This window comes from Elephas maximus, chromosome 16, assembly GCF_024166365.1.
Source record: "Elephas maximus indicus isolate mEleMax1 chromosome 16, mEleMax1 primary haplotype, whole genome shotgun sequence".
NCBI lineage: Eukaryota > Metazoa > Chordata > Mammalia > Proboscidea > Elephantidae > Elephas > Elephas maximus.
In genome coordinates, this window is record NC_064834.1 from 12,545,200 (window position 1) to 12,572,661 (window position 27,462).

Here is a 27,462-nt window from a genome sequence, read left to right on the forward strand (position 1 = left end):
CTTCACCTGTAAGACCATTCTCCTGCTGCTAAAAAAAAAAGGCAATTTAACTTTCCTTAACTAAATTACTGTAAGCAAAAGCTGGGATTTCTTTTGTCCATTTTTATAGATTTGAGGTTCTGTGGGGACAGATGAGAGAGTTCATTCTAAGTATCCAATTATCTGGTGTAATGCCAGCCCACAGATCCACGGGGGATAGGGGATATTTACACCAGTGTGACACTGCCACCGATCTCAGAACCAGGACAGTTGGGAGAGCAATTTGCCTTTCCATGTGTTCTCCCACGAACCCACTAAAATACTATATATGCATATGTGTGTGTATCAGCTGTAACTTCTAAATCAGGACAAAGTATGTTGTAATTCCAATTCTCAGTGATGAGTTTTCACACAGCAAACACAAATACACAAGACTTCGGAAAAAAAGTGGAAATATAAATCTCTAAAAATATCCTTTGTTTTCAAAGTGTTCTTTAAAAGGAAATCTGTCGGCCTTTGACATAACTTTCTAATCACTCAATCTGACTGATCAACTAATGTTGAACAAAAGGTAGAAAAACTATCTCTAGTTTTACTCAGGTTATCCAGACAGTCCTACTTCATCAGTCTGGAGAGAAGTTTTCTTTTCTCTTACTACCTATTAATCTCCCATATGCTTTCGAACAAGATTTGAGGTAGAAAGCCTCAGGCAATAAACGGTTGTGCCCACAGGGTTACTGGTGAGGCATTCTGAGAGACCTGCAACACATCCATGCTGGTGGTGGGAGCTGGGGTAGGCAGGGTGTTTAATTAAGTGACGGCTGCTTTGCCAGTGGATTTGGTGTCGTGTAGGCATCTAGACTTTAAAGTTCAAGTTGGCTAGGGTCAGATGTTAGGTGTTGGAAACCAAAGACATCTGCAATACCGTCACTGGCAGTATTTAATGTATCAGTACTCTCCCCTTGAGTTAGTAGGTGAGACTTTTCTCTAAACCCCTGGAGTGAGCCGCCATTCTGTCCACTGTTGAGATTGGCTCCCTAATACCAGCAGTGGCTAGAGTTGAGACTTCAGTAACAATATATTAATATCAGCACAGCTTTAGCCACAATACACAAATATTATCCCCATGAGTTTTTATACTGCATGGTCACTGTTAATCAAAGAACTCCTATTAAATTTTCGAAGGACTGGAACAGTTTAGTAGTGTGTTCTACAGCTCTCAAGTGCCTACTATGTGTTAGGCACTCTTCTACTTAGGTTATATATAAAACCAAAACCAAGCCTGTAGCTGTTGAGTCGATTCTGACTCATAGCGACCCTGTAGGACAGAGTAGAGCTGCCCCATAGGGTTTCCAAGGAGCAGCTGGTGGATTTTAACTGCTGACCCTTTGGTTAGCAGCTGTATCACTTCTTAACCCCTGTGCCACCAGGGCTCCTAGGTTGTGTACGGATACTCCATTTTCCAAATTTAAAGACAAAAAAAGCTCTGGGAATTTAATTTAACTAGTATGCAACTGCTGAACGCAAGAACCACAAATTACGTAAATACCAGGAACTCAAGTAGACATGTTAACAGTTAAGGTTCATTTTTCAAAAAATCAATTCAATATGCTACATTGCAAGCAATCAATCACACTGCAATCATCATTTACAAATCAAAGTATACGCAGATACACATATGGGGATATATACAACTAGGTGGAAGTGTGTGATTTTGGACGAGTGGACTGGAACTGTAAATTATGTAACAGTCTCTTGTAATTACCGTACTTGAGAACTGAAACAAACTTCCTGTGTAATTTTGCAGGAGAATGGAGAAAGAGATAGAGAATCGCTTTTGAGTTTGTGTTAACCCTTTAACAGCTGCTTAATTATGTGTGATGAGGCTGAAGAAAAGTTTACACTCGACTTAGGGAAAGGTGGCAGGGAAGGATTTCAAAGCAATCCTCTGAAAAGTGCTGGATTATTAATGAAACCTGGTGATTTTTCTCCCTCTTCAAGTACAATTTATCTGAATTATCTGGTAAAATAAACAGCGTCTAAGACAAATTCACAGGCTTCACTCATTTTACTTCCTCTTCAAACACCTTCATTTTGGTCTGCGAGGTTTTAAGTGAACGCAGCGGAACAGCAGCTGGGTGGCAGGCTGTCAGTCCTCAGCCGCATCTTCAGCTTTGGTAGGAAAAAGTCTCATTAACTTCCCGAAATTCAGGGGGAAAGCTCCAACACTGGGCAAACCACAGGGCAGGACTTCCGATCTAAGAACAGAAAACCATCTTCTGAAGAAGAGGGAAGCCTGTTTTTGCAATAAATAATCAGCAGATCCTAGTTTCCACAGATTTTAAGACATTCTAGCCTTTTCCCCCGTTTCGTAAAATCTGACCTTTGGCATCTTTTCTCTTCTGTAAGCACTGTTGGTAGTACTGTAAGATCTGCCCCAAATTTCAGAACTGCTTAGCACCCAACATTCTAAGAGGAAGGAAGGATAATTTCCTATACAGACTTGCAAGGTCTGCCGGTATTGCTTTCCCTCGATGTGGATTTTAAAAAAAGGAAAGGAAAAACAAAAAAAGAACAACAAAGTTCCAATGCTGTAGTGTCTCTTTATCTCTCTGGCTTCTCCATTGTATGTTTTCTCTTCAGTCCACCCCAGTGCTGCATGGCTATTTCTTGTCTCAATCCTCCATTTCATCACCATTCTATTAACGCACAACCCTCTAATTATGTTTCTCTAGGTTTAAGAATGGAGTCCCTGGGTGGTACAAACAGGTAATGTGTTTGGCTTCGAACTGAAAGGTTGGAGGTTTGAGTCCACCCAGAGGAACCATGGAAGAAAAAAACCTGTCAATCTACTCTGAAAAATCAGGCATTCAAAACCCTATGGAGCACAGTCCTACTCTGATGCACATGAGGTCACCATGAGTCAGAGTTGACTCGATGGCAACTAGTGCTTTTTAGGTTTAAGAATGGAGGCAAACTTTATAGGAAAGCTGCTCTCTAATGGACTAGACTCAACACTTGAGGACATAATTTCTAGTAACTTTCACCACATTTCCTTCAGGCAAGTTTTGCTTACTTAGGCTGACATGGAGTTGAGGCCAATATACCGGATACTCGTGTGCTCACAATTTTCTATGAAAGCAATGAAGGTGAAAAATGGCATCTGCTCTCTTGTGAAACATCAAGAATACAATGCCACCAATAAATCAAAAAGTTCTCCAGTTTTAGCAGTTACAAAAACTCAAGCTCTAAGACCACAGGGTCGTCTAAGATACCATAGAGTATAACCTTCCCAATGTAAGAAGGTCATTTTCTTTAAAAACAAAACAAAAACAAAAGCTACAGCCCCTCCTCAAAAAAGAAAACTATACAAATACATACCTTAATGGATTATAAGGCAACCGCCCTTGTAAACATCACCTAGAATGAAGAAATAGAACTTTGCCAGCTACCTCAGAAAACCCTCCACCTGTCCCACCCTATCACTCTCTTCTCCCTCAAACAAGTAACCGCTATCCTGACTTTACAGGAATCCCTTGTGTTTCTTTTATGTGTTAACAAAACATCCCCACGCACTATAGTATAGTGTTGCCCGTTTAAAAAAAAAAAAAAAGATATCCTTAAGTCTCTTTTAACCTATCCCTTTCTTTTCTGTACTATTTATCTGTTGAGGAACCAGGACCATCTGGCCTGTAGAGTTTCCTTCCACAGTCTGGATTTTGCTGGTTGCATACTCAGAATGCAATTCAACATGTTCTTCTGTATTTCCTCAGAGAAAGGCAGCTGGATCCTGAGGCTTTATCAAACCTGGTTGTGTTTGGTTCCTTAGGCAAGGTTATAGGTGGTAGTATGCTCCCTGACCAGAGGGCACATAATTTGTGATGGTCTCTCTTATGTACTGTTTGCAGCTGTTGATGTTTAGTGTCTACAGCTATTAATTCATGGGGGGCAGCGGCGCATTGCAAAATGGTGATATTTTATCATTTTATTTTCATTTATTAGCTGGGATACTTTTATAAAAAGATGTTCCCCCTAATTTACTATTTGGCTACCTACTGGTACAGTTCATATAGGAAAGGCAGGCTAAATGCTTTACTTACCAGTTTTCAAGACAATGAACTAGTCCCCTAAAAAAAAAAGTGCCTCTAAATTAGGTTGTTTCTTAATATCATTATGAACTTGCAAATTTAAACACTGGATGTGTTTCAATCAATTGAATTGTTACTCTTATTATTATATTTATTGTCTCATGGGAGCCTCTTCAAGTTGACTCCTGAGTTCTTTTGGCATGACCCTAATAGTCTTTGCTTCTTTGCATCTACTATGAAAAGAAGGAGCACTTTTTTTTTTTTTTTTTTAAACAAAAAGAACTCTTTTACTTCACTTAAAAATGATGACTCAATTTGCCAAGAAAATGATATGTAAATCTATGGTATAAGTGAGGTCCACTTGTTATTATATTTTTTCAAGATTTCAGCAACATTTTTCAATACCTTCTGCTATGTAATGGCACTGCATATTTTTTACAACATGAACAAATGGTTACATGCATAAATGAATTGCTTTTAATTCACTCAACTACTTTTAAGCGCTATAAATGTTAATTTAAAACAATTTTGTGGAAAAAAAAAATAGTTCCTCTATAATCGTAACCCAAAGCAGGATTCAATATAAATAATTACAAAACAGAGGTTTTATACTGGTAAGCATGAAAACATAGCACGAATATTACAGTAAAATATGTTAACCACAAATCTATGGGGGAGGAAAAAAAAAACAAAAAAACAATTCCTAACTGGTATTTCCCTAACAGAATTCTAAACAAGTTGCAGAAAATCTTTTACTTTAACTAAAACAAACTGAATTGACGTTTAAAAAAATACTACCTCACAACTAGCTAAAATTATAAACCCATTGTTTAGAAATACCATCATGAAAGGGGCTTAGCAAACTTGTATCTTAAAATGTTCTACTTCAAATATTATGTCTCTACTACAAGCTGGAAATGTGTTCAAGGGAATAGCTCCCTTGAAACCAGGACCAGGTTTAGCACTAATGTCAACCAACCAGAAGAAAATCTTTCTTGTTCTTGTTTTAACAATGGACAAATGCTTCCCTTACATCTATCTTAATTGGGAAAATGGAAAAGTCAGCTGGGAACATGTCCTCCTCTGCACTGCCAGAACCTCACACATACCTTGCACACCCAGTACTAGATGGCTGGAAGTACTGTGTCTGACCCCTCCACGACTCTACAGGTAAGAACTGGGTCATTTGTCCTTACCTCCACATCACCTAGGCCACCCTGGCACAGTCTATGTAAAACATGTTTGCTGAAGGAAGGGACAGAGGGATAAATAAGAGAAAAAAACCAAAGGCGGAGAGATCTGAGATTCTGTCATTAGCCAGCTGGGTGAATCTGCTACGTTTTTTCATTGCCACGATGAACAGCATGTAGATGTGGGCATTCATTTATTTATTCACTCCTTCAACAAACCTATTATGTACCCACTATGTGCTGGGCACTCTGCTCCTGGTTTTGAGCTCCGCAGTGAAAAAGCCCCTGCCCTTGTGATGAAGTGGTTCCATTTATTGTTGAAGTCTGGGAAATTCTGATACTAATGATCTGAATGAAATCCTCCCAGTAAAGGGGGTTTCACAGTGACCCACTGCAAATGCCAGGCCAATGGTAGAAACCCAAACAGACAAAAGATTTGTAAAAAATCTACTTGAATGCCAAAACTTAAAAAAAAAAAAAAAAAATCCTAAGCTATGTAAGGCAGAATGGCAGCTTTCAGAAAAAATGAGGAAGACTGCAAACCATATGTTTCATACTTACAATGTTTTCATTGAAGCAATGAATACAAACAATTCTACAAGAGCTATTTATTTGCTCTTATTTATGACAAGCTTAGTTTAAAAAAAAAAGATACACAAATAGATCGTTAGCTATACATTTCAATGCATTCAGTAACAGTCAACCTCTGGATAAATCACCAAGAGCTCAGTTTTCAACCTTGATGTTATCTTTAGCATATTAAAATATATTGTATTTCAGCCCAATGTAATAAAACAGTAATGACAAAGGCTTTTAGTGCGACATACTATAATGAGAAAATAAGGAAAAACAGCCATTTGCCTTATTATATTATATACTAGAATCCTATTACAACATATGTCATCATTATACATGACTACACAGATCAAAACACATCTTCTAAAACCCACAAACAGCCTCAGGGTGGAGCTACTGGTCCTATCTTCCAACAGGTGTCATGGTGAAGCATGGGAGGGGAGGGGTTCCTCATACTAGAAAAGGCTATGAAGGACTGGAGCACCATTTCAAAGGCTTAACTTAGTATTCTTTAATGATTGCTTGACTGTACTCAGCCATGGAGGATAGCTGCTGGAAAAGCAAAGCAAAGAGAGAAGAAGCTTTCTTAACAGGTTCTTATGACTAGAGTTGGAATTTCCCTTCCAAAATAAATGTATCAAGGAATAAATTATCCAACAAAAGAAAAATAAGGAAAAGATAAGTGTCTCTTCAACCAACTGTGTGTAAACATGAATTAAGTCACACTTCTCCTTTCTCTGTCCAAGGTTTACAGTAGATAATGATAATTTTCTTTCAGAGGCAACATAAATGATCTTAAAATAGATGCTGCAATCTTGCAGAAGAGCCTAATGGCAGGAGTATCAGGGATAAAAGACCAGTCCTCAAAGGAAGGCAGGGCATATGTGAAGTAAGTAAGCCACAGCTGAATGATTCCATTCTAATGTGCATTAAAATAAAATTCTTTCTAAGAACCACGCGTGAGAAGAGAAAGCACGTTAGAAAAGTTCTTCTCCTGGTAATTCACTCCACATTCATTCAACAAATAAAGAGGACCGACTAAGTACCAGGCTCTTCCAGAAGCTGAGAAGATGGCAGAGAACAAAGCAGCCAGTGAGGTCTCCGCCCTCGTGAAGCAACTTTTGGTGAAGGAGATGGGTAACAAATGATAAATATATAAAAGACATACTCAGCTTGTTCAGCCTAAAACTTTATTTATTTATTTTTTTAATGGTTAGTGCCACTGAAAAGGGGAAGCTATTAAATAAAAATTACATAAGTAAGTAAATATCACATGTCAACTTTGCAGCTCATTGAGTGGAAAACTCAAAATCCCGCTTTTCTGACACCAAACTGTAAGGATCAATTCAGTTCAATTCATTACCAGTTCTGTCCCACTTCTGTCCCATTCTGACAACCACCACCCGTACAGTACTTTTTCCTCTGGCCCTATCCACCAGAGCTAGGTCAGATCTCAAGTTAAAGGGCACAGTCAGTCTGTCTATGGCTTTAGATACAAGCCATAAGCTTGGGGGTCCCTATGTCAGCCTCACTTCTGACTTGTTGGCTACAAATTTGGGGATTTCCTTTACCCTCTCAGGACGCCACCTATAAGCCTAGGGGTCCCCCTAAATTCTGACCTGCTGGCTCCCACTACTCTGCTGGGTTTGATAATTTGCTGGAAGGACTCACAGAAAGTGCTATACTTTCAGGTACGGATTTATTATAGCAAAAACGACACAAATGAAGAGGCACATAGGGTGAGGTCTGCGAGGGTTCCCAACACAGAGCATCCATGTCCCCAAAAGGCATGTGCTACCCTTCTATGTGCACTGATGTCTTTCACCAATCACGAAGCCCCTGGAACTTCTGTGTTCAGAAGCTTTATTGGGGGTCTCATTAGATAATTCAAACTCTAGCCCCTCTCCCTGAGGTTGGTCGACATCATGAGGTTGATATGCGGTGGATCTTTCTGGCACAGTCAGCCCTCACCCAACATGAGTCATAAAACCTTAGGTGTGGTCTGGAGTCCTCATTAAAGATACTTCAATCATTGCGGAAAGCCCAAGGTTTTAGAGGTTATCTCTCAGGAACCAAGGACAAAGACCAAATTATTTGGGTCAAGTTAATCCTAAACCCCACATTCATTCATTTAATTTGTGTAACTCCTCTCAGGGAATCAGTGTTTCAGTCACATACCATGTCCCTAAGAGACACTGTCATGGTCCTTCAAAATACACTTTTGATGGTTGGCTTATGGGACTCATAAATGGGGGAAAGTGAAATATTTACCCTTCAGCCTACCCAAGAAAGAGGTTATGCTCCAAGCGAGTGCTTCCTGACCTCTTCCTCACCATGGATATGACAGAGTTCACATGTCTCACTGCGGTAAAAGGATGAGGCTGCTTGGGGTGAGGTGAAAGGACCAGAAGTTCTCGATGTCCTAGGGTTGAGGGGCGTAATCTCTCTGATCACCTGTACCCATTCTCAGGTTACCTACTGGGAAGTACTGCCTTAAGGCAACCAGAGCAGTGCAGAAATGCCCAGAGAACCTCACTGGAGGGGAGTGATATCTCACCAGGGCCTGTGAGGGTCGGTCAGGACTCAGCTTCTGAGGAGAATCTGCTCACCCTGATAATGCCTCTGAGAGAAGCTAGTGACTCGTTCTATCCTGGTTCCTTAGAGTGTATCAACAGTCAGGAAAAACCTTGCTACTGGACCTCAGCGAATCCAATTCCTAAGCTCTAACCTATTTTCTATAGAAGATGGACCAGTCAATATAAAAAAAATATTCCAAAAAACTATTTTCAGGTTGGATGAAAGCACTCTAAATCTCTGCTTAAAAGCACTCTTAAGTTTTACTTAAACTGTGTTTTAAAAAGTTTGTTAAGCAGAAGCTCTTTTAAACAAAGCCATCTATTAAAAGACAAGCCATTAAAACTGCAAGGTGCTAGCTGGCAACCTGAACTACTATAGAATGTATTCCTGTATTTAGGTATCATATAATAAAACTTAAGCCAGCAGTAGATCTAAGATACAGAGAAAGAGGGTAGATGTCTCTTCATGATCAGCCTCCTGATAGTACTCCCCCCCATGTCCCAGGTAGAGATCAAGAGTGTGACTTTCTAATTCTGCTTTATGGATTCGGAAGGGCAGAGAAGCAGGAAGCAAGGAACCAGGGAGAAGATGCTTTTCTCTTCCTAAGTGGTGCTTCCTCAAGAAATCAGCCAAGAAGCTACAAAATGGCTAAAGTAAACAAACCTGGTAATCTGTATGTGTGTCAGGTGGTCGAAGCACCCAAGAAAACTCCTAAGAGATCTCTGTCATTAGAACCCGAAGAGGGGAAGAACGAAGGTGTGGAAAATTACACCAGTTAATACTCAGTGAGAAAGAAATTAAGGTACTAAATGGTACTGAGAAGTATGTTTCCTTAAAAGTTTATTCTATTTCCTATTTTTCTTAAGGGGTGTATGTATGTGTAAGTACCATTTTTAAGAAAAGAGAACAAGTGGAAGGCCACTTCTAACCACTCTTATGACATGAACCAAGTTCATAACTTACAGGCACAAAACTGAGTCATCTGCAACCATCTTTTAGTAGCACACATTAATTATACATTCAGTTTTTAAACAGTATACAGACCTCATGAAAGCCAAGGTTGAAACCCTCAACATATGAGACCACAGAAAATGCCAGCAAAGGGGATTTCCTGACATGAGTACATAATTCATTCAATCACTCCTACTTTCTATAGTTATAGTCCTCATCCATAAAGGACAACCCTGAGACACTGCACAATATTTTATTATTGAATAAAGAGAGCCAAAAGAGGAACCTGCTTGTAAGTTATTACGATTATTCTACAAATAAGCAGATATTAATTCTTTAAATGCTTGAATGAATAATTCTGATATTATACATAACTGATAAACTTGCCATTTGTATACTAGTCTCAAAGAGCCATAGATATAAGTTTGCAGACTTTTAGATGCAATTGTCATCTACCCTTTAGTTACATGTCCCTCACCTAAAATTAAGCCAAGGCTGAAGAAAAGTGTAAGATTTTGAACCCTTATATTCTAGTTAGCATTTTTTTTTTTTAATGAAGAATGCTAAATTTCATCAAATGTTTTTTCTGAATTTGTAGTAAAAGCCCCATTTGGATAGCACTTCCTGTTTTCTCCTCAATCTGTCTCTAAGAGCACTCTCCTCTCCTCCTTCTACTGATACATACCAATGCTCCCATCTCTCTGTCTTAAAAACAACACCAACCAGGTTCTGTGCCACCAGCCCTTGATAGTCAAGCTTTTTCCGCCCACTTTTTAAAATTCCATTTAAACCACAATCCTCCAAAGTACACATCTTCATCTTACACCTTATCTTAACCTTCTCCCTTGGGCAGTGAACACTAGCTGGAGGGTGATCTTCGGCCAGTTTCGTAGTGCCTCTGTGCACTAAAAGAGATGGTAATGGTAACCCACCTCACAGGGTCTTTGTGAGGACTAAACACGTTAATGTGTATAATTCAGGTGACAGTGCCTGACACATAGCAAGCGTCAGAAATGTCAGGTATGATTTAGTTATTGTTTCCGTTGTTGTTGAAACACCTCTTTTGGCTCCCCTGACACCATTCTCTCCTGACTTTTTTTTCCTACTGCTGGACAAATCGAAACTCAGAGACATCCAGACAAAACAACTGTCCTGAACTCTTCAAAAATGTCAACATCATGAAAGGAAAAAAAAAAAAAGTGTTCTAGAATAAAGAACATTAAGGATCCCTGGTGGCGCAACGGTTAAGCACTCTGTGGCACACCGAAAGGCTGGCAAGTTTGAATCCACCAGCCACTCTACAGGAGGAAAGATGTGGCAGTCTGCTTCTGTAAAGATCATGGCCTTGGAATCCCTATGGGGCAGTTTTACTCTGTCCCGTAGGGTTGCTGTGAGTTGGAATCGACACAATAGCAATAGGTTTGGTTTTTTTTCTTGGTTTACTGCTGGACCTTTTCAGTTTCCTTGATAGGATTCTCTCCTCTATTAGCCCCTTAAGTGTTGCAACTCCAAGGATTCCACCCTTAGCCCTCTTTCCTCACACTCTCTCCCCTCATGTCTTCACCCATACCCATGGCTCCAACCATCACCATATGTTCGTGACTCGAAGGCTGCTCCTTCTGCTGCAGACCCCTCTGCTGAGCTCTGGACTCCACGGACAGCTGCATGTGGATGTCTGAAACCCACGGTGAATGCAACATGGCCAAAGCTGCCCTCACTACCTTGACAAGCTTAGTTAATTGACGCAGTCAGCCACTACTTATTGAGCACCAACATGTGCCAGGCTGTGTTCTAGGTAATGAAGAACAGCGGAAACACCTGCCCTCATCTCGGTGTTTCCTCACTGCCACTGCCTTAGGTCAAGCCTTCACTCACTCTTGCTTCTTAAAATAATTTTCTTTTAAATTATAGCCAAAGTATAAAATTTTAAAAATTTTAATGTAATTCTAACTTCAGAGATAATCTGGAAGGATATTTCCTTCCTTTCTGTGCATACACTTTTATATAATTGAGAATATATAGTCAAACCTGTGAAAGCCAGAACCTGTGTAAGGTGGAAAGCTGTCAGAGAAAGACAACGCAAATATTTTCCACTAATAGAGAGCAACAGAAAAGTGGTAAGACTGCACCCAGTCAAAGGCGGAAAACTGACGAGACCCTGGGAAAACAATGCACTCCTGCTGAGTTCCAGCTCTCACGGGTTTCACTGTATATACAGTTTTGAAAGCCACTCATTCATCATAAGAATTTTCTTCCTATCTTACTAAAAGTTCTTCAGAACATAATTCTTCATGGCTAATAATATTCCATTATATGGATGTTCCATAATTTTCTCAGGGCTGTCTCTTACTTTTGATTGTCAAGGCTATTTCCGGTTTTTTCCTATTATAGATGATAATGTGAAAGGCAAAAGTACCAAAACATTAACTCTGCATGAGAGAACTGTGAGGGATTTTATTTTCTCCTGGTATCATGTCTATGTGTTTCTAACTTTCTACTATAAGCTGATACTGCTATAATAACTCGGGGGAAAAGCTCACTTTTAAAAAAGAAATAATGCAGAACAAAAAAAATTTGAAGTATAAATTTTAATTCACTTTGTTGATTTTCTCAGAATAAATTCCTTTCAAAAAGTTAGAGGCTTCTGATACACACTGTCAAAGTTCCAAAAAATGTCTACCAATTTACACTTTCTCCAGTGTAAATATAACAGTTCTCATTTCATGTTAACTTAGTTAGAGCTGAGTTAAGTTTTAAAGTCTCTGCTAAATTTGATAGGCAAAAAATTGCTATTTAGGAGTTGTTCGAAATTGCACTTTTAAATTACTGATAAGTTTTTTTTTTTTCATACTTTAAATTAGGCATCAGTATTTGAGACACCATGCAGTAGGGTGATTAAGAGTCAGGGTGCTTGGGTTTAAATCACTGCTATGCCACTTATGAGTTGTGTAACTGTGCTTCTGTTACTATGCCTGTAGAATGGGGTTAAAAGCAGACATCTCATCTGTTGTTGTGAGGATTAAATGAGTCAGTACACGCAGGACTTTAGAAAAGCACCTGGCACTCGGTAAACATTAGCAATGTTGCTGCCGCCACTGATTTGATTTTCCTTTTCTGTGCATTCTGAGTTCACGTCCTCTGCTCACTTTTCTATCAGTGCTTACATTTTAGCACTATCAGACCTCTCCTGTGTAAATATCACACATATCAAACCTTTTCTTAGCACATTTGCTGCAAACATCTTTCCCATTATGTTTGTTTAAATATTAATACTTTTTACTATATAAAAGTTTCAAATCTTCAGATAGTTAAGGCCATCTGTATATTCTTTTTTGGTTTCTTTCACTGCTTTGATGCTTAGGATGTCTTTAACCAGCCACAGATTAGATAAACAGTTTTATATCTTCTAGCTTTTGGATGTTTGCTTGCTTATTTGTTTGTTTTATTTTTTTCAGTTAACTGTAACATGTATTCCAGGACTGACCACATTAAATAAATTATAGATAATGGCAGTTATGTTTCTCCCTACAAGAAAAGGGAGTTACAAATATGGAAAGATAGAATAAAACCCCGTGGTGTTGCTAATCTGAAACGGTAGGTTACAGTATGAATTCATGATAGATGCGTGTGTGCTTTATACAACACTCACAAATACACAAACACATATATATATTCTTTCCTAGCTCTGTCCTCTGAGAGGGCCTAGAAGCAGTGACACCCCAGTAGCAATGAGCACACCTAAGTGCCCAGATCTTGGTTTCTAAATATTGCTCTCCACTATAAGGAACTAAGGCTCTTAGGAGAAATGGGTGATTCCAGGGCCAGACTGGAGGAAGAACAAGATGAATCTGGGACATCGTGTTGTGCCACAAAACAAGGAAGATTTCAAAGGATGGGGACACGTCAAAAGGACACAGGAGTCAGTCTGCAGCAGTTCCCACTGAATGGATCTGGGACAATTTGAACATCAAAATAAACAATGTTGGCAACAAATTATAATCCGTATAATAAAATAAAAATTCACGAGTCCACAAATGAATGAATGAATGACTAAGTAAGCAAAGTTCCTTATAGTAGGAATTAGAAAATCATCATTTGTTGACCCCCACAGTAATATTTTAGACAAGAATCATCAAGGAATGCTAAAACTACTAAATGAAAATTGGATGAGAAATAGGTATTTGCGGTCCCACAGTATCTTTTCATCAAGTACTCGATTACCAAGAAGAAAACGGAAACTTTATAACGAAGAGATTTCGCAGGCACCACCTTCACCCAGGAATGCAACAAACTATCATGGCTATCCCATTAAGATGCTCTGAGGAAACGTCACGTCTGTGGTATTCCTGCCCCAAATGAATAACCTGAATCTAATCATGAGGAAGCAACAGACAACCCCAAGTTAAAGGATACTGTACAAAATAAGATTACCTGTACACTTCAAAAATATCAAGGCAATGAAAAAAAAAAAATGACTGACTGTTCCGATTAAAGGAGATTCAAAAGACACAATAACTAAGTGTGACATGTGCTCCTAGACTGCAAAAACGTATTCACTCATTCAATAAAGGACATAAGTGAAATGGCAAAATTGGAAATTGGAACAAGGTGTGCAGATTAGATGATGGAGCTGAATCGATATTAATTCCTTGATTTTGATCATTTGTCCTGTGTTATGTATGAGAACATCTATGTTTTTAAGAAAACACATATTGATATATTTAGGGGTAAAGGTGCGACATGTCTGCAATTTACTTTCAAATGATTTGAAAAAATATATATCTACATATAAGAGAGAGAGAGAATAATGAAGCCAACATGATAAAATGTTAACATTTGGGGAATTGGACAGGAGAGGATATAGAATTCTTCTTGGTGCTATTTTTTTCTGAACTTTTCTCTAAGTCTGAAATTATTTCAAGATAAAAGTTACAAGAGATCATCAAAGAGTGAACTGGTTAAGGAATAGCTAGGCAGCGCTGGCAGCAGAACAGCCCAGGATGTGGCAGCAACTCTGACACCCTGGTACTTGGGAGGAACAGCAGCCACCTGCCTTGCCCATGGGAGGCCGTGACTCTGGGATCACACAAGTTTTGTGGGAAGGGGGATTCTCAGATGTCTGGTGAGCATGGAGGGTGGTGTGGGAGTGTGTACGTGGAGACAGAGATGGAGAGGACTTCAACGTTTTCTCACTGAGGAAGAGAGGGTGCCTTCTCAGAGTCCAGGCGAAAGGAATGTGACATCAGCTTTCCACCCAGGACAGTCACTCCCTTCTCCACCCCACTTAGGTTCTGGGGAGAGAGTCACAAAAACCCAAGAGATGGTTTATAAGCAAGATGGGAGTTGGTACCCTTTTGTCACTCTGGCTGAGCTGAGCAAATGACCAGCTTTACAATAGCACACAAAATAAGGGCTATTACTCATAAGTCCCACGTCCTGCTTAGAAGCCATCAATATGAGGCCAAAAGGCCAACAATTACTCAAAAGCAAAGGCGAAAAGATAAGGGGGCAGGGAAACTAGAGTACTGGAAAGGGAATAAACAGAACACAATTAAAGAGAATGTTGACTTATTGTGATAAATATAACTAATATCACTGAACAATTTGTGTGGAAACTGCCAAAGGGGAACCTAACTTGCTGTGTAAACTTTCACCAAAAACTCAACAAAATATTATTTAAAAAAAAAAAAAAAAAAAACGACCTGCTGTGACAAACCCCAGCAAGCTAGGAAGAGACAGATGAACAACTTGTTCCAAGGGCAGGGTCTGGTTCTGTGGATGACCGCTTCATCTCTTCTGGCCAGCCGATACAGTCTTGGGAGAACAGTGCTCGAAGCCTTGTGTCTGCAGTTCTCTATGTATACACAGCGCATTATATTTCACCCGTACCTGTGTCTCAGTGTGCAAGTGGGCAGCTGGTCAGCTACAGCTCTATCCCTGCTGGCATCTGGTTTCAGCTTGCCAAACCAGCAATTATTATACACAAAATAAAGATTTTCCTGCTTCACAACTTTATCTGACTTGCCGAAAAGGCGCCCCCTGACCAAAAGGCCCTCAGGCTCATGTACAAAATAGAAATAAAATAAATCTTACTGTTAAAAGGTCCTTTAAAAAACCAGAGCAGAGTTTAGAAAACCTGTAACTCTAGTTTATCTTTCTTGCCCGGAGCTCTGAATTATGAGGTTCAAAAGGATTACGAGAGGTTTCTGTGTTCATCCTCTCCCTGTGCAAAAGACTGCTGGATCTAAATCGTTCTAGAAAGATATCTATCTGCCCTTATTTTAAGTAACTCCAAAGAAGGAGATGCTATCAATTTTTTCAGCAGCCTACTCTATCTTCTTTAAAACCTCTGTAGCTAAGAAATTCTTTTGGCTTTAAATTGAATTTCTATTGGGTTTACACCAGTTCCCATTTTCTTTGAGTATTATATAATTTTCCCTCTAGTCTCTCTACTCTGGGAGAATAATTCCAATTCCCTTTCAACTTCACTCAAATAATTTATTAAATCACTCACCACACTCCCAAACCCACTCTAGTATAAGGACCATGCCAAAGGTACAGGAAAGAGAAAATCTAATCACACCTTCAGCGCAGTATCACCTGGACGTACACTGATGGAAGGCATGCATCATGATGGCCCTGAGCCATTCAGAAAAGGCTACGTTTGTTCAATAGCTCATGTTTAAAAATATAGGGTAGACTCTAATATGGTTTTCACAAAAATGGTTAAAATAAAGATTTTGCATCTGAACGGGAGCGTCTTTTGTTACCTGGGTATTCTCTTACATAGAAAGACTCCAGGTGAGATCATGCTGCACAAAGATGCTATTGTTTGCAGAGACTTGCATTTTGGCAAGCACTAGTCCCTTTTTATTTTAGGTATAAAATTACTGATGGCAGTGACCATATATCATTCTGCGGATTCAGTTCAAATGGACAAAAATAAATCAAATTCAGATTATTGAGTGAACTGTCCTACTAAATGCAAAGAAGAATCCAAAGAGTTTATAATGAGTTGGAAATATGACACTCAGATCAATAATTTCCATAAAGGAGTGAATATAATTAAGTGTAATAATACAGAGATATGGTGCTAAGAAGGGAAGGGGATGAAATTCCAGGAGGTGGAATCGAAAAGAAGAGGCATTTGAGCTGGTGTCTTACAATGGATTTTCAACAGACAGAGAGGGGAGAGGAAGGAGGGGTCGTCTCAGGGGAGGGGACCTTACGGACAAAGAACGGAGGTGTAAGAACATGCTTAGAAGATATGAGGGAAAAGGAGATAAACGGATGAAAAAGCCTAAAAGATGGGGCTAGAACTAGGTTTTGGAAGACTTTGAATACTGAGCTAAGGAGTTTGCCTTATTCTGTAGGCATGCATTTAGTATAAAAAATTTAAAATTTGAAAGGCTGCTATGCATACCAGAAAGTTATTATAATATTTATGAACAACTTATGAGTGGTGGCCACAGAAATCTGCAAGACAAAGACAATTAATTGGTTTTGCCCTTAAAAGTGATCTGAGCTAGGACTCTGTAAAATAAAAATGGTGAACTTCTGGCGAGATGGTTCCTCAGGGGTAACTAGTTTCCTGGATACTTAGCCAGGAGAGAACAATCAGTAATGAATTAATAACTGGAAACACTACCTAAGAACATAAAAATACTCAATAAAAAATAATAGATAATATCCTTCAATGTCAATAAATTATACAAATCAATCCAAAATTGCTGTACATTTTACACCCAGATTTTTCAGATTTCAATGTCTAAAAATATAGATTTGGACGCAACATACTTCTTCATGCTTTTCCTTGAGCACGTTTACACTGCGCTTCTCACATTTATGTATTTCATGATAATCTATTAGAACATGGTACCTACTGACAGGTTTTTCTATGGCTAAAAATGACTGGTATCGTGGGACATGTGGCCTTCAAGTTATTTTGAATAATTGTCCAAATTCACATTACATTTTACACATCCAATGTAACAGAAACAAGGAGGAGAAAACCTACCAATATTTTCTTTTACATTATTCTGTGCATATTTTTACATTTTATGCTGATTTTAACTGAGGAGGCTCAGAAGATGCAAGTGTATATAAAACAAATGGTTCCTGAAAAACCTCTAGATACAAACATTGTAATGGTTTCCATAATACAAAAGGAAAACTAACAAAACAAGACAGAGTTATTTCTACGAGAGAAGCTCAAAGGCTTGGCTACCCAAAGAATTGTTCTTCTAAATGGAAATATCTCTTTTCTGCCCTATACAGTACAAGATCATAGGCACAATTTTAGAAAGCTGGAAATCCTCTTAAAGAACACTTCCGTTAGCTTTAATCGCAAGTAATTGCCTCTTCTGGTGCTAATGAGCGTAAGCACCACCGAATGGAATGTAATTCCACTAGTCCACTCAGTGTAATGACTCTGTGAGCTAGTGATGCTGCTGAGACCTGGTCTCAATTGCCTAGAGTACAGTAACTGAGCAGCAGTAAATCTGTCTCTCGAGGAAGATTTTCTAACCTATGCAAATATAAATAGAAAACCCATGATCTATTGATAAAAACAATAAAGTAGGTTAAATAAAGTTTTATGTGTTACTGTTTCCCGGAACGGCCATCAGCTCTGGGGATCAGGAAAGTAAATAAAGCACTTCACTTACTGAAATCAATGAGAAACCGTCCAAATCCTTGCCTTTGGTGCTGGGGCATGATCATTATGCAGGAGACATTATACTTCTGCTGGCAAAGCTTTTCCTGAGGGAAGGAGAAACAGATCAAGGATGTCAGAGCTCTGCTGAAGTGGGCAATTCCCTGCGCCTGCTACTGTCCTTGTAAAATATTCCACTAAGGTGAGCCAGTGTGTTAGGTCAGGATCAAGCTCAATAATCCTACCGTGTTAATCAATCAAACTATCAACTAACAACAAACCATCAATCCAAGCACCTCTCTCAGTTATGTCTTTATTCTTGGAAGCCTGCACCATAAAATAGGAATAGAGAAGTCAAGAATATATAAACCGAATGAAAGAGAATAAAGACAGTATGGAAGAAATGTTTTCCTTGTTTAAACAACTTGGGAGATGGAGAGAAGAATGTCCAGACACAGTCACCAAGCAGGGTAAGTTAGGACTTAGCCAGCTACCTTGCTAAAGAACTTACAGAGCTGCAACAGCCATCTGTCTTCTGCCTTTGAGCAAATGCCCCAGTGAAACTAAAATAGTACACGTGTGGGTAGCTTTTATGCAAACACATTTCTCCTATGAATAAAAAAGTGAAAGTAAAAAGCTAGAAAAATAATTCAACTGCGTTTCAAACCAGGATGACAAAACAAAACAAAAAAGACAACAACAACAGGGAACTCCAAAGCCTCTACACAAAAGTGAGGCCAAAATATTACCAACAGTCTGAAGCCAAGAGGAAGACTGGGAAGAATATGGTGGGAAATGGCTCTTCTAGTTAAGGAAGAATTTGCCATTTTCTTGGGATGTGGCATCAGAGCAGCAACATTTTATTCAGAGTACACAGAAGCTGCCAAAACCTACACAGACAAGATCTGAAAGGGGCTTTTGAGGTTGTAAATGCCCTGGCCAAAAATAAACCACAAATAGGATTGACCACAAATGGTACCAACCTCATCAAAGAATTACTTCAGAACACCCAGATCTTTAATGAACCTATTTGAAAGATGACAGGAAACGGTTGTGGAAAAAAAAGCCCTACAGGGCAGAATTAAAGATTTCTTTGTGAAAAAGAATACTCCCAACTTTGGCACAGTCACATAGCTGTCTTGGGAGTCTTTAAAAAATGAGGAAGAAAAAGCGTGTCGGTTTCCTAAGCAGATGGACTGCCATCACTGGATGTACACCTCAGTGCCGAAGGGTCAAGTAACTCGCCTACTCTGCAAAGTCAGGCAAAGGGGTTGCTCTTATCTAAAAACAGATGTACTACACTGGGTTAAAAGAATTCATTCTTGAGGCCATTCTTTTCTTTGCCCAAAACTATTCTCACCTTTTGGAGGTTTTTGTGGAATCCAATCCAACAGTGATCCCTTTTTTCCTTAACACGTTACTATAGCCAATTTTTAACCCATAGATAACTGCTCCTTCTTTCCTTCCTGTTTAGAGTTCTTTATTACGGGCCAGAAAAGTTGTATGCATAATGATTTGCACTGAACCTTTCTAAGTCATCTTGGCCTTTTTCTGGCTATTCTTGAACTGTGTTTCTAATAACTCTAGAATTTGGTTGAAGTCTAAACCCAAAGGGCACAGTCTTCCATATTCCAATTTGCATGTCATAATATGATTTAATTTGTATCTAGTCTTTTAACACAGTTATTATTTAGATTAATTTTTGTTTCTCTACACTGCCTAAGAATATTAGATTTTCAGGTGTAATAAGAAATAGCAGTAGCTATTGCCATACTACAGAAGAAACTGTGACAAAATGAGAGTAGTTTAGCTTGTGAGTACAAACGTTGGGCAACCTGGGAGGAAGAGAGACAGAGTTGCAAATAGCTAGAGTCCCCATCAACTGCAGACATGGGTCCTAACCAGAGGCATCATGAAGGCTCAGCAGGACAAGGACAGCAGGTACCGCTAAGCTCTACATTTGAACTCACATACATTTAAACAAACACCATTTTCTAACAGGAAGGACAATCATAATCACTACTCTCTTGAACTCTTTGGAGAAAATGATTTTTACAAACATAAAAGGCAAGATGTTTTAAAAATTACATAAAAGAATCTCCTATTCATTGTTTCATTCCATGTTAATTTTCTATCATCTTTTGAATCTATAATGTACACCTTAACTTTCTTCTTTGTCATTTTAGAGCTCTGCCACATATGTAATTTTCCATATTTGCTGTCACTTATTGGTATTTTTGTTTATGAGTCTCCGGGTTGATTCTTAAAATATAGAATAACAATGGTAATATTCTGCTTCTTGCCTTCCATGTGGGAGATCTGGGTTTGACTGCCGGCCAATGTACCTCATGCCCAGCTACCACTTGTCTGTCAGTGGAGCAGTGTTGCTATGATGCTGAACAGGTTTCAGTGGAACCTCCAGACTAAGATGGACTAGGAAGTAAGGACTGGTGATCTATTTCTAGAAATGACCTAATGAAAACCCTATGGATCACAATGGTCTGATCCCCAATCGATTGTGTGGATGGTGTAAAACCAAGCAGCATTTAGGTCCCTTGCGCAAGGTGTGGCCACGAGTCAGGGGCAACTCAATGGCAGGGAACAACATCAACAGTTTGCAATGTACCTTCATATGTATTCTATATTTTGATCCTCCAGGAAAGTAATACTTCTATGAAGCATTCCTTTTATATTACACAAGAGAAGATTCATTAAAATTCATTAATTCTATCATCTGGTATGAAAAGATATATTATAAAATAAACAAAATACTAGGTTCAGATAATTTAGCTTCTGCCTGGAAGACTCATAGTTACCTTCCTCCTTATATGTCATTCCAGTACATTAAACCACTTCCTAGATGCCTAAAAAGGTTAAGGTCATAACCTGGTAAAGATCGACAAACCTAGTTTTTCCTTACTGTATATGAGTTAGTGTTTCTCAGAAGCCCATGTGCAGAAGAACGGGAGAGATCACTCTGAACCACTGAAAAAGACAAGATATCTACCCAATACGTCAAGGTCTTCCTTGTGCTAATTGCTTGAGAAATCTAGGCTTTCTAAAGGTAAGACTGCTTCAGAACTTCAAACGGTACAGAGAATAAGAGATGAAAATATAAACGAGTCATTACATATGCTTGACTGTCCAAATGCCGACATTCTAACTCACTGAGATACTGATGACTATAGCAGGGCATGCAACAAGGAAAATGAGAATTCTCTCCTCAGTGCTACATTACACTGAAACCTTCAAGCTGACTCTGCTTAGGGGACGAACAAAACCATCTTAACATTAAAAAAATCAAAGATGCTAGGTGGTCTGCAAGGCAGCCATTATAACATTACATGGATGCTGAGAGTCAAGACAGCAAATAGCACCTAGGCCCTTGACACACTTCCTAGGCGCGGTGGTTTTGTTTTTTAATGAGCTCTGAACAAGAACCTGAGCTATTCAAAAACATGGGTCATTTATTCAAATTATAGTCACAAAAAAGCCCTGTGCAAAGAACTGGGCTCTACCAAAAACATTTTGAAAAAGAAAATGAAGGTCATGCTGGCTCATGTTTTACCTTAGAGAAGTATCCAACCAGATGACAGCCCTTTTCATCATTTTTTGTAAGGACATAAAAAAGGAATGGCTCGACATCGTAATACAATGTTTTGTGGTCCAGGAAGAGCTTGGCTAACAAGCAAAGGTTCTGGCAATAAATTTTGCTCATATTCCCATCAACCTAGCAAAAGAAGCAGACAACATTATTTAACACAAAAATGCCACTTAATGTAAAATTGTTGCTTTTATGTGCTATTTTGGAAAATACGTCATTTTATCTCCAAATCCTGAACTGAAAGATTAAAACGCTCATTAAACATGCATACAGTTAACCAGAAAATAGCTGTTATTTGGCAAATCAAAATTCTACCTTTTGTACTTTCTCTTTACCCGAAGAAAGGTCAAGCCACTAGCAAGGGAGTAATTTTTACTTGCAATTTATTATGAGTTAAAAATAATTAGGCATGTCCTCTCTATCTGAACCAAATACATCTGAATTAAAGGAAACATAAGCAGACTAAAATACTTTACAAGTAAGTTAATCTTTATGTCGTTTTCAAAAGGGCTTCACACAAAAATAAAATAAATGAACTGTATTATTCTGATTCCCCAGAAGTGTGGATTAGCAAAAGAGGCTTCATCCTAAGCATCATTTTAAATATAATTGGACAAGATAAAATATCTGTGTTGGGAATACTTACCGAGAAAGTGAGACGAATTTCAACCTACAATAAGTACCATGAGTACAGTCTACTTCTGCTCAAAATAAAAGAATCAAGCTGTGACACTGATGGCTACAGACAGGAGGCCAGGCACAGATACCAATTTCTTTGATCAAATGTAATTACTTGTTGAAAACAGAAAGCACAGCAGATTCAAGAAGAATTTCCCTAGCACTTTTCTTAGGGGAAATGGATATATGCCAACCAGAGCTCCTTAACAATGAACTTGACCATTCTCGAGTCTCCTGTGGACCATACTGGTTCTTCATATTGCACAAATTATTTTCAGACTTCATATAACTATTTCCCTTGGATGAAACCTAGGTCCCACACATAGCAACACAATCAAACACGGGCAACGGGCACAGAGGATACAATTCTCTCTTTAATTAAAGGAATATTTTATGTATTTGAGACTACGGTCTTTTTGGAAATGGTAGTACATTACAAAAAGGAAAGACAGAGATGTATGTCTCTGTGAACCAGAAAAACAATTAGAGATGGCATAAAGCTGAAGCGAAATTCTTCCAGGCTGTGGAAGTCCTAACACGGCGTGCTTTCAAGAGGGACAGATGAGAAGGTAGGAAAGGATTAATCTGTGATTATGCGCTTAGTTCATAATTTAGGAAACTGCCTACAGAAAAGTTCCCTACATGCTGTACTCTTAAATATTAACTCAGATTCTAGAATAGGGGCCTTGGCACTTACCAAATCCAACCCCTTCAATTATTTTAACAAATAAATTTTATAAATTTGCTTCTGATTTTTCCCCCTCTCATCTCTGTATGGTCCAAAAGCACCTGCCCTGGAATAGTAGACCATTTATTACCCTAGGAGGACTTCTCTCCCTGGATTTATGAGCACTTCAACTCCACACACAGACTCACACTGATTTATTTAACAATTAGTTAAGGCTAACAATGTGTTTTGCCCTTTGGGAAACAATAAAACAGTGATATCCATTTTACTTTGGTTAGAAGAAAGGATCAAGGCATCAAGGAAGGCGCCAACAGGAAAGTCAAACTTGTGACAATAGCAGTTAAGCCTCAACTGACAGCAGCTCTGTAGGTCTCAACTGGTTGAGGCTGGCTGGGTGGCACCGTAAAACTAACAACAGGAAGGACAGACAACTTGCATTCTGCTTTCCCTCTAGCCCAGTGGTTCTAAACTGGGGTGATTTCCCCCCTCCACTTCCCCCGCCCTGGGACATCTGACAATGTCTGGATGCAATTCTACTCTCTGAAACACAGAGCGTTGCCATAAGTTGGAATCAACTCTACAGCACCTGGTTTGGTTTTAGGTCTGGAGACATTTTCTGATTGTTCCAACTAGAGGGGGGTGCTGCTACTCACATCTAGTGGGTAAAAGCCAAGGATGTTGTTAAATATCCTACAATACACAGGATAGTGCTCCCACAACAAAGAATTATCCAGCTTGAAATGCCAATAGTGTCCAGGGTGAGAAAGCCTGTGCCTATAGCAAGAACTAAGATACCATCAAATCTTCCCAGCAACAGTATCCTTCTCCCTTCAAACTTGCCAAAAGGGTCTGATATAACCAGGAGAAGGAGCTTTAAAAGACCTTAAGACACAGCGGAGTCTCCTGTGTTCTCCATTTCTGAACCAAATAAATCTAGGGAAAAACTAGCGGGCCCAAGCCTGACTGAGAGATGGAGCCCAGTCCATGTGAGAAACCTATGAGCGTCCCTACACTAAATATAACACAAGACATTACAGGTCAGAAATCAAGAGAACTGTGGGGTAGAATCATAAAGGTCAGTCTAAACATTCAGAAAAAAAGACTCCTGAGGTAAAACTATTTCAGAGAAAGAAGGTATTATATCTGCCATGCAAGGAAGGCTTGTTCTGTTCATCCAGGGATGAAAAACAATGCATCAAAATGGGCAAAAGAGAAGAAAACAAGGCAGGACAGTAAGAAGTGCTTGACTGGAATAAGGAGCATAAAGGAAGGAATGAAGGAGCCCCAAGAACAGGCAATAACAGCAAACAAAAACATGGTGTCCTCAAGGTACAACTGACTCAGCTAAACTGGATCTCCGAAACTGACAATAGAAACATGTTTAAACAATGAGACTATATAGGGGCAAAGGCCTTCTGCTACTAAATCAATTCTGAAAACACAAAATGTCTTCAAGAAACCCATGATGACAGACACATGGCCACAAGGGGTTTCTGTGAACAGCAGAGTTCTCCAGGGGTGGCATCCACCCAGAAAGGGGAAGTTCCAACATCTGCTGGGATCTCACCAAAAGGATTATCCATCCTGCCAAGAAATGGATGGAAACACAGGTGGTTGTGTATCGAGGAGATATGTACAGCTGCTCAATTCCCTGGAAGAAAGAGCACCTGCCAGACACTGGCTCTAGCTGCTGAACAAAGCTAATTTCTCCTGCCAAAGAAAGTAGAATTTACAAAGAGCTGAGGAGATCATAAATTCACCGGTAAATATATTTGGTGTAGACAGGGATTTGGGGAGAGACAAAAAAGTTAATGTGATGAAGCAGGGATTCCTCATCAATCTAAATGGTTGCTTAACGTGGCTGGATACATGTTCCAAAAGATGGAGGTATTTTAAAAAGCAGTCTGAATTTCAGTGCCAAAGTTAAATATACTTTGAAGCCTCTAGAAAGAAATCAGTACATGGTCAATAATTAGGAATACTAGGTTTCAAAAAGCTGAGTTTTATTTACACATGCTTACCTCAAATACTGAAAGGTCTTTCCTTCGGTAAATTTCATTTGCTGGAGGATGAAACCATCCACACTTCTTTGAGTGTCTTAGCAAAATGTTTTTACTTTTCATATATTTAAGACAGAATTCACACAGGTAAAGCTTTGGTAATCTGTTAAAGTTTAAAGATGAAAGAATCTATCAGATTGATTATATTTTTAAGGGAGAAAATGTAAAATATTATTCTTTTTTTCCCCTAAATCATAAGAAACCTGTAAAATACTGTATTAGAAACAAGCAGCAGCCAGTAGTAAAGAGAATATTGAAACTTTACATTATTTTTCAATATAAATCAATAATACATTCTGTCTTTACTTTGTGAACAGATCATTTGTTTCCTTACAAATGTCACACTGAAAGAAAAGTTTTCAGACTTGGAACCACCATGCTTAAAATCAACAATAAGGGTGGCATCATGTCAGGTGACCATGCTTATTTCTCAAATTTGAGATTTAATGTCAATATTTTCAACAACACACATGGCCAGTGGTATGACTGCAATAATCTTTTATTCACAGAGAAGTGAATTTATGACTTTTTTTTTGATGAGGTGCATACTCATGAGGCACAGAGGCCCTGGAACTTAGTAGTTTCCATTTCCACTTCTGGATGGGACAACTTTAAAGTTATCATCATAGTATGTCATAGTCTAATGTGGCAAATGCAGGACTGAAAGACAAAAGACCCAATTCGTTTTCTACCAGTTCCACTGATTGAGTAACAATGGATAAACGGCTTTCTCCTCCCTTCTAATTTTTCCTCCCCTTTAAAAACTAGAACATTTTTACTGGGACTCTATCCATGCTTAAACAGACACTGCTGGTACTTACAACAAAAATGCTTGGAAGCACTTTAAATGTCTTTGAGGTACAAGAATGGAAGATGGGTTCTGGGGAGAGATAGGCACCCATAAAAAACCCATTGCTGTTGAGTCAATTCTGACTCACAACAACCCTGTAGGACGGAGAACTGCCCCACAGGGTGTCCAAGGAATGGCTGGTGGATTCGAACTGCTGACCTTTTGGTTAGTAGCCAAGTGCTCAACCATTGTGCAACCAGGGCTTCTATGAGACAGGTACAGGTGATAGTTATTTCAAATACTTTCATTTACATACAAATTTTATTCAAAGCTCTCAATGCACATAATTTGACTACCTGCACAAATTGAAGCTCATAGGCATTTTAAAAAAATTGTTCAATAACACGTGGCCAAGTGGTATAAGCTGGGAAGAGAAGGAAGACTCTCGACTCTTAGTTTGCCACTCAACTTCTGGAAAACCTCCCTCCCCCATTTTCCTCAGTTGGATAATTGGACAGAGACCCACAGAGTAGAGAAAATGACAACATCTGTTTTTGAAGAAAAGTGAGTTTGTGATTATTGGAAACTCTGCAGGCTAAAAAAATTGAGAATAATAAAGTGTTTTTTTTGATGTACCCAAAGGAAGAAATTTATTCACAACATACCTGTTTTTGCAGTCTCTATATTCTCACAGTTACTTTAAGTTCAAGACAAATGAAAACTCTGATGCCAGTTTCTCTTCATTTTTAACAATTCAGTCACGAATGGCTCTAAGTGTAAATATTTGTGGAAGGGTCTTTTAAGGCTACCCGCTTCCCCCTACTTTCTCCCATTTTCCTTCTTTTGCTGTATTTTGGTAAAAAACACCTTGAAACCAAAATGCCATAAATCAGAGATAAAAATGAGAGGCCTCATTGAGAAAACGGAAAAAAAAAAAAGGCAACTAGAGAAGAAAGTCTATCAAGAATTTTGTAATGGCTAAAAAAAATTTTTTCTCTAATCTGGTTTCATAGAAACCAGTGTTTGCCCAATTAACCAAAGAGACAAAGCATGGTCTAGAAGCTAAAAGGCAAATTTACAATGCCTGTGTAACTAGGGAGTGTTTACATAGCACAGTGAATATATAAAAAGGGGCTGGCGCAAGTAACAGTTTTGGAGGCACTCAGAATTAACTAAAAAAAAAAAAAATTACCAACATTTATTTCCTAAAATCATCTAATTTCTACTTTAGAATCCAGATTTTTCCTTCCTCACATACATTAAGGTTATACATCTGCCAAACTTATTCCTTTACCTTGCATATTCCTGTGGGTAAGGCGAGGAGTACCAGGTTTGGATTTCATATTTTCCAAATTCTATTACAGAAGGGTACCGGCCACAGTCCTCCACTCCACTTTCACACTCTATTTTCTGTCAGAGAAAAAACAACATAAAATGTAAACTCTACTTACTCTTTGGCTCTTCCATCAGGAACTACAAAAACCTATCAAGACCAGAACTCTAATCTTTACTGTGAATTTTCATGTTATTAAAAAACATTATAGCCCTTGTGAAATAATGATTGTCTTTGTATAAGACGTATATAAACTAACTACTACCTTAAGAAACAGAATTACAAAGACAGGAAA

The 27,462-nt window shown here is 38.7% G+C and overlaps 1 protein-coding gene across 10 annotated transcripts in view; it reads right to left on the reverse strand.

The window, feature by feature from the left end:
- The window catches only part of KAT6B (lysine acetyltransferase 6B), a 230,105-nt gene that overhangs the window by 20,310 nt on the left and 182,333 nt on the right, over positions 1-27,462 (reverse strand). For all 10 annotated transcript variants that reach the window (XM_049855892.1, XM_049855890.1, XM_049855888.1 and 7 more), the window contains exons 10-13: positions 27,129-27,244; positions 25,006-25,147; positions 21,583-21,744; positions 18,028-18,121 (exon numbers count right to left, since the gene is read on the reverse strand). In XM_049855892.1, coding sequence (XP_049711849.1) covers positions 18,028-18,121; positions 21,583-21,744; positions 25,006-25,147; positions 27,129-27,244 — 514 coding nt within the window. The remainder of the gene's footprint in view (positions 1-18,027; positions 18,122-21,582; positions 21,745-25,005; positions 25,148-27,128; positions 27,245-27,462) is intronic.